Source organism: Callithrix jacchus, chromosome 2 (assembly GCF_049354715.1).
Source record: "Callithrix jacchus isolate 240 chromosome 2, calJac240_pri, whole genome shotgun sequence".
NCBI classification, from domain to species: domain Eukaryota; kingdom Metazoa; phylum Chordata; class Mammalia; order Primates; family Cebidae; genus Callithrix; species Callithrix jacchus.
The window spans coordinates 133,344,966-133,353,286 of NC_133503.1; the positions used below are offsets into that span (position 1 = coordinate 133,344,966).

Below are 8,321 nucleotides of genomic sequence, written 5' to 3' on the forward strand. Positions count from 1 at the left end.
TCCCAAGGGAAACACCTTGAAGATAATATTCCTTTAGCTAAGTTTAGGTGTTTTGGGGGGTATCTTTACATATATAATCACACCTTATATACTATTTTTGAAAATCATTCCAGACAGTTGCAATTCATTGTCCCAAGGTGAAATATTATGGCTCTGATGAAGATGTGGTTTGTGGATTCCAAATCATAGTCATCACTGTGTTTCTTTGGCTCTCTGTGTCATGATCTTCTTGAAGCAATCTCAAATGTTCGTTTTCATGTTAATACACCTAGACTTATGGATTGGAGGACAGAGACATTTTATTTTTCATTTTTGTATCCCCAATACCTGGCATCTAGAGGACATACAGTAAACTTATAGAGTGAATTGGGGTAATATACGGGAGAGCTTGAGCTTTGGCCCTGTGTAAGTCAGTGTCCTGTTCTGATAGACTGAGGATTCTTGATCTGTAATAATAGATAGAATTATAATGAGTAGAAGTTATTTTGGATGACATTGTTTAAAGTTGTTTTTGGTGTTTAAAGGATAAAAAAATTTTTTTACAAATACATTTTTTGACTTGTCATGGATTTGACCTACTTCTTTATATTTATTTCATCTTGTTTAATTCCTATAACCATTCTGAAGGGAATTCCATAGGAAAGGAAATATGAATAATCTAATATGAAATGTTCCTATCACTGGTTTTTCACATATATTCAAACTAACCAGATACACAAAAGTAATTTAATGGCAATGATTAATAGTATGCTTAGCTCTGAAGTAAAGTCATGATGTTATGTTTGAAATTTTCAACGTGTGCCTTATTAGAAAATGAGGTTTAAGTTCAGCAATAGATTTCCACCTGAGAAAATAGACGTGAATAAAGAACTTCTTTGTATGTTATAATTCAGACTTTTGTTTTCAATATGAGCTATGACAAAACTATTGAAGAAAGGAAGAAGGTACTGGGACTTAAAGTTTCTATTAAAATACAGTATTATTGACATTAAATTATATCATTCCTTTTTATTTTATATGAGCTTGATAATCTCCTTAGTAAAAAGCTCACATTATTTCTTTGAAGGTATTTGACCAAACATTATTTTTTGGAAATGAATGTTTAGATGATCTGTGTTTCTTTCTGAGAATAGTTTGAGGAAATAAAGCTTCCTACTACCCTAAGTAAAAGCCCTATTTGAAATCCAACATGTGGCACTAACTTATGTAGTCTTATCAATTGGGTTTCCCTGTCATTGATTTGATTTTTTTTCTTTTATGATTTGATTTGTTGTAGTCCAGTTTTGAATGATGGATTTTACGTCCAGAAATTTCCTCTAGAATACATATTTCTTTGTTTAATTCTGTAGTGCCTGTCATCAGGAGGAATAGGCAAGAAGTTGAGATTCAGAGGGGTGCCACATTGGTAATTTGGCTCACATTGCATGGGGAGAATAATCTCTTTCCTAAAATGAAGCACGAGGATAAGTAATAACTTTTTATGCATGATAAGCATCAAAAATATGAACCTGCTGGTCTTTGCTTTTCATTTTTCTTTACCTCTCACTTTCAGTGTGAACCTCCTGCAGTGTGCACACAATGTGATCAATAACTCAATAACTTTTTTCATGCAGTAATTATCTCCATGTGATATTATCTGAACACTGTTTTTCTTTATTACTCAAGAGATGCAGGAGATATTTATGTAACCAGCTGATCCCATTTTGGATAAAGGTTCTTTGTGACAGTGGGGGGAAATAGTTTATTTTAAATAGCCTTTTAAAATAAATGCTCTATGAAAAGCTTTTCCAGTTAACTTTCACTTAGCATGAGAAGGTGATTACCAAAAAGATTTAGTTCTTAAACTTGTACTTTGTAGGTTTTACGGTATGATGATCTTTCTTTCTAGCTTCTAATAAACACAATTTAAGTTAAAATATTGAACCATTTAACATAACCATAACTTTTCTCCGATTCTTCATAATAAGTATTTATTTACCAATGTATGAGCTAAACACATACAAGTTCTGCCATCTCTGAACATCTCACAGAGATTCTCATTCTAGGTAGAGATCCTACAAGAATCCCGGATGATGATCCCAGATTGCCAGCGCAGGTTGGAAGCTGCATATTTGGATCTTCAACAGATATTAGTAAGTACAGACTTCTGTGTCTTATATTTAAAAACCTTTTTTTCAATCCAATACATGGAAAGCCAAAAGTTTAAATATTTAACACTGAGAATTAGTGGTGGTATTTCTTATTCACTTGCCCTTTATGCTACTATATTTTAAAATAATTAATGGTGTCTAAATTGTGTTTTAAGTTATGTTCCTGTAAAAGTACTATTTTCTGCCATGCTTCTTCAATTTACTAAAATTTAGCTAGTTAAATTTAAGTTATGATAGTACCAGTATTGTCCAGCAATGTCTTGATTATTTGGTTTTCATACATAACTATCTTTTGACACATTGAGGATGAGTTGACTGAAGTTTTAAAAGAACTAATGTTTCAAAAGAATTTGGGCTGTTATTAAAAGGATCTGAAATTATTTCACATTCAACCCTAAATCAATTTGAGAGAGGGGGAAAAACCTGGTAATTTAGGTAGTTTCCTCATATTAACTTGGAGATGGATAACAATTATACTTGCTGGTATAAATGCCTTGTGATACAGAAGGTAAATAAAGCAGGAAATAATAACTGTTAAAATACTATCTAAGACAGGAATCACCATTTGTATTTCTTGACAGTTAAATGCTTTTTTCTCTCATGAATTTAGTAGTTGAGAAAATAATAGAAATTGCTTGAAAAAAATAATGGCTTTGGATGACACATTTGTGTGTGAGTAACGGTATCTCTGCCCTTGAAGAGCTTACATTTACTAACAGAAAACAAAGATGTGTTTAAGGTATAATGCAGAGGTTTAACAAATTCTTACCTATAGTTTGAGCTAAGCAAATTCTCCATCCTTTTGCTTTAAGTTTTCATATTAAATTCACACATACTTTATTTCATCTACTCTCTGTTTGTATATCTCCATCTTTTATTGACCTGACATAAATTGCTAACCATAGCTTCATTTAAAAATCAAACAAAATTTCCTATGTAGAGAAATTCAGATTATTTCATTTGTCTATTATCAATACAATATATAAGTAAAACTTTCCTGTATATCATTATTATGGAAAAACTCAATCTTTAAATATCAGAAAATAAACAATGTGTTTTATTTCCTTTGTGTAAGGTATATACCTATTAGCAAGCAGGCAATTCATTTGTTTAATTCAAAAATTATATTTAACTCTGTTGTGACATCGGAAGCCTTCTTTGTCATTGTGAATAGTTGGAGGATTATTTTGGCCTGAATGCTGTTTCATATATGTAACATGTTTAGTAAATTTTCCTTTTATACTTTTCTCTTTTGTATGATGATGATGGGTCAACAAAATGAGAATAAACTTTTCCGAGGTTTTTCATTTAATTAATGCTGATAGCTTTAGATGACTGTGTTATTCACTTACTATATGAGAATATATACAGTGAAACAAAACCAGTAGTTATTTCTTCCTTTCCTTGTAAAGAAGGAGCAGAATGTGGGAAACCTGTGGAATTCCAATATATTTACATGAAGCTTGGGATTTTTTTACTTTTAATTTTTTAGTGATTTACATTAATGGTTTGTAATTTTGAGTAAATAACAAAGTACTGAACTTTGAAAAGGATAAACTTAATTTTATTGTATTTCATTTTAGGAAAATGAAAAAGACCTGGAAGAAGCTGAGGAATATAAAGAAGCACGTTTAGTACTGGATTCAATGAAGTTAGAAGCCTGAAACTTTTCTTGTATGGGGTGGTTTTTACATTAAATCTGGGGTTCATTTTACAATTCATTGTTTTTAACCACTGCTGTGTGTTAAAGTAGTATGAGAATGTGATTGTTTTTCTCTGGTTACATACATATTTCTTTGTCTAATTCAATATGTCAAATAAATGAGTGTGTCTAATAAAATTGTTTATTTCATACTTTATAAAACTTTTTAATTAACCTTTTATCATTAAATCACATAGAGTTTATGACAGAGAACTATAATCTGTTAGGTTCCATTCGAAGTCTATGTATTTTGCTTCATAAGCATGAATTGAGTTTTAAAAATAGGATACCATTTTTTCAGATAAGAATCCAAATTTTAGCCAGGTGTAGTGGTGCATCCTGTATTCCCAGCTACTGGGGAGGCGGAGGTGGTAGGATTGCTTGAGCCCAGTAGTGTGCGGATATAGTAAGGTATGATTATGCCACTGTACTCCAGCCTAGGCAACATAGCAAGACCTTATCTCTAAAAGATTGCATTTTAAGCGGTTTATTTGGAATGGAGTACAACTGATATAAAAGAACTCATTTTGGATAAGCCTCACATAAGGCCTTCACAGTGAAAGTCTAACATTTCCATTACTGTAAATGAATGAGAAACATTTAAATCTTTTTCCAGGACAGATTCACACAAAAAACACCCAACCATTTTGATCTTCAAGAAAGATTCTTATGAACGAGGGAGAGTTGAATGGTCTTTTAAAACAATAATGGCTGTTGCTAGTGAAGTGCTGGCAAATATTTAAAGACTCTTCAGAATCGGAGGGGAACCTCTTATTGGTAGATTTTGCCGATTTCTGTGGTATAAATACTCCTACTGTGACCAATTTCAAACTACTAATATGACATCACTGAACACAGTTATGAAAATTTGGGCAAGCTCCAGCATACTTTGGCTGTAGCCCAATCTTGATTATCTAGATTGAGTCGGGGCGTAGGGGGAGTACCATTTTGTCAGAAAGTATTTTTTCGGTACAGTTGTGACCCTGTTACCCAATCATTTGAGTTTATTTTCCAAAAATACATGACAATTCATTTAGATTTTTTATATTTCCAGAAAATGTGTGTGAGTCTTATCGTCAGCCCTAATGGGCATTGATATAAGGAACCAAATATGTATATATAGCATTTAAACTTTAAAAGTCAAAATTGGAAAAAAATAAAACTTGAGTTTTTGCTGCATTAAATACTTAGAGTTGTAGTATGGTTGATATTATTTTGGAAGTTCCAGATAATCACTAGAAATCATGACTTAATTATTGAATCTCTCCAAAGATTAGAAAAGAGAAAAATAATTTTTTTCTAAGTTACTTCTAAAGGTTCTGTTGTTATAAATCATAGAGTATATCACTTATAAAATAAACTTATTTACACATGTCAAAAATTACTTCTTAAGAGAATAACATATCAGAAGCATTTCTAAATTGGAATGTCATCCCAAAACATATTACATGGCATTTTAAAAATATTTGAGGTGGGAAAAGGAAAAGTGAATGTCATCCCAAAACATATTACATGGCATTTTAAAAATATTTGAGGTGGGAATAGGAAAAGTTGAGAAAATAAAAAGCAACTGTAATTATAGTGTAAAATTTGAGATTAAGGTTTAGTGTTAGATATTTGACTACCAAGAGAATTAGATTATTTTGTGATTGCCATCAAGTACCAGAGCAATAGATTGGTTTGGGAAGGGGTGAGGGGTGGAGGTGGGGGTAGGGCACTAATATTTAGTTTTCCAAGTAGTATTTCATTTAAAGAAACTATTCTGGTGTATATATATATATATATATATATACACACACACATATGTATTTCCATTGCAAATGGTTTATTAACCAATTAAAGCTTAAAGAGAACAGAACACTAAGATATATATAGATATAGACTCACATGTATAAGTTTTGCAGCAAGGACCCAAATTTTGGTTACCAAAAAAATTACTTTGTTGCCAAAAGGCCTAGAAAAGAAGAAATCAATATTGAGATAAATGCAAAAAAAAGAATACATCTTTATTGGCTGGGCACGGTGGCTCACTTTTGTAATCCTAGCACTTGGGGAGGCCGAGGCAGGCAGATCACCTAAGGTCAGGAGTTCGTGAACAGCTGGCCAACATGGTGAAACCCCATCTCTACTAAAAATACAAAAATTAGCCGGGCGTGGAGGCATTTGCCTGTAAAGAGAAAGAGAACTCTTGAGAGAGAGAGAGAGAGAGCGAGAAAGAAAGAAAAATCTTTAGAGAATTCCTGTCTCAACTATAGATTTTATACTGGATCACTGTCCACAAGTATCAATAAGAAGCACAAGAGGCTTAACAACATGTGAAGGCTTTATGTCTGGGAGTTTTTCATACATTCTGTTTAGGTTTTCATGGCCATCAATAAGAATATTAAAATAAGAGCAGCTGTAATCAATTCAGCATCTTGTTTTTAAGTTTTATTTAAATGCTTATATCTGTATAATAGGTAGAAATTGCCAAGTAATTTTGCCTCTTTTTCTTCCTGCCCCAACACCTGAGGCCTCAATGAACATATTGTATAGTAGTTGTCTAGTAAACATGTAGGTTGAATGAAAAGCAAGAACAAGGCCGGGCGCGGTGGCTCACGCCTGTAATCCCAGCACTTTGGGAGCCAAGGCGGGTGGATCACGAGGTCAAGATATCGAGACCATCCTGGTCAACGTGGTGAAACCCCGTCTCTACTAAAGATACAAAAAATTGGCTGGGCATGGTGGCACGTGCCTGTAATCCCAGCTACTCAGGAGGCTGAGGCAGGAGAATTGCCTGAACCCAGGAGGCAGAGGTTGTGGTGAGCTGAGATCGCGCCATTGCACTCCAGCCTGGGTAACGGGAGCGAAACTCCGTCTCAAAAAAAAAAAAAGAAAAGCAAGAACATCTTTGACCTCTGCAATGAGAGAAAGAATGCCAAGGATTCCATCACATTGCAGACATGTTTAATACAGTGCCTTTCCCACTGCTTTGACTGCAAACCACAATAAGAAACACACTTTACATTGTGAGGCAGGGCATATATATGAATGTGTGTGTATATATACAATACGTGTTCTTACTGTGTACAATTCCTACCTGCTATTGGGTGGTGAAAAACACTACCCAAATACAGTAATATAAAATTATTCTATTATTCTATTTGTGAAAATTTTACACACACAGACATATAAACTTAGGTATCAGATCAGTTGTCTCAGTGAACATGTGCAAAGTCCTACACATCGCAGGTATAAAATGTCATGGTAAAGTGTAACCACTTACCATTTGTGGTATATCCCGAGTCCTTGCACAGACAAATACAAAGGCTTCCATAGGGAACACTGGCTAAACAAAGGCATACATGTGACATTTACTAGTAGTAAACCTAACATCTGTATTTTTCTGTATAGCAAAGGTCACATCATTTCTAAGTAAGAATATGCATAGGATAAATAAATAAAAATATGAAGTATGGAGTCAGTAAAGTGACCAAATCCAGGCTTGTTTTCATGCCATTAAGAATATCCCCAAGTCCTAACATCTTTACTTATACATCCTTGGCCTATGGGCAAATCAGTCCTAGTAAATCAAAATACTCCCTCAGTGATCCTGGACAGGGACTTTCTGGCTGTGCTTTTGGGACATTTATATTTCTGGTTGAGCATCAACATCCCAAGAACTAGATTGCCTTTCCTTTCTCATGTTTTGTGCCATGTTATGTAAGTAGTTCTTCGCAGGGACTGAAACTTGTGCGGAGGCGAGAAAAGGCACACTGCTAAAATAAGCACACGTTTATTTTATGAATAATGAAAACTAGCTAAAGCAATATATTGTAATGTTCATTTAACATTTCTCAACTTTCTGGTCAGCAACATTCAAAGCCTAATATTTTTAAATTGCCTTTATACCTGTACCTGTGCCCTGAATCATTTCCAAATTGAGCAGTCAAACCTGTTTAATCTAAATCATTTTGCAAACTTCATTACATTACTTGGCTTTTTAAAAATCCTATCAAATTTAATAAGGACATATCCTACAGCTAGTCATCACTTAAATCTTATTATTTGGTCATTTAGACAAACCAAGGACAGATTAATTCTTTCTTTGATGGCGTTAAGGCCTTTAAATGTCAGTGTAAACTTGATGAGTACATGGGAGCCAGAGCTGTTAGGCATTTGGTATTAAAGGGTTAATCAGATCATTTAGTCCCTGAAGCCTCTTTGAGTGCTGTAGCTGGAAAGAAATTGAATGGTTTAGAAATGCTATACTATGAGACAAGTTATAAGTATTATTGTACTTGAAATTTTCAAGAGTGCTTAATAAAAATCTACATTGCTCTCCGCTATTCATCTTACTACTCTTACAATATGAGAGGGATTTGCTCATGTATTGGACTGTTGCACAGAAAGGTATAATTAATCTATGTTACAGTAGATCTGTAGCTTTCTTTTATTTTGTGCTTTTTGTTGGCTGCTGGATAGTTGAC

The 8,321-nt window shown here is 33.6% G+C and overlaps 1 protein-coding gene across 5 annotated transcripts in view; it reads left to right on the forward strand.

Annotated features, from left to right (window-relative positions):
- TBCA (tubulin folding cofactor A) overlaps positions 1–3,990 on the forward strand; it is an 83,225-nt gene extending 79,235 nt beyond the window's left edge. For all 5 annotated transcript variants that reach the window (XM_054252156.2, XM_078365893.1, XM_002744839.7 and 2 more), the window contains 2 exons: positions 2,046–2,132; positions 3,734–3,990. In XM_054252156.2, coding sequence (XP_054108131.2) covers positions 2,046–2,132; positions 3,734–3,814 — 168 coding nt within the window. In that variant the 3' untranslated portion in view covers positions 3,815–3,990. The remainder of the gene's footprint in view (positions 1–2,045; positions 2,133–3,733) is intronic.
- Positions 3,991–8,321: the final 4,331 nt, after the last annotated feature.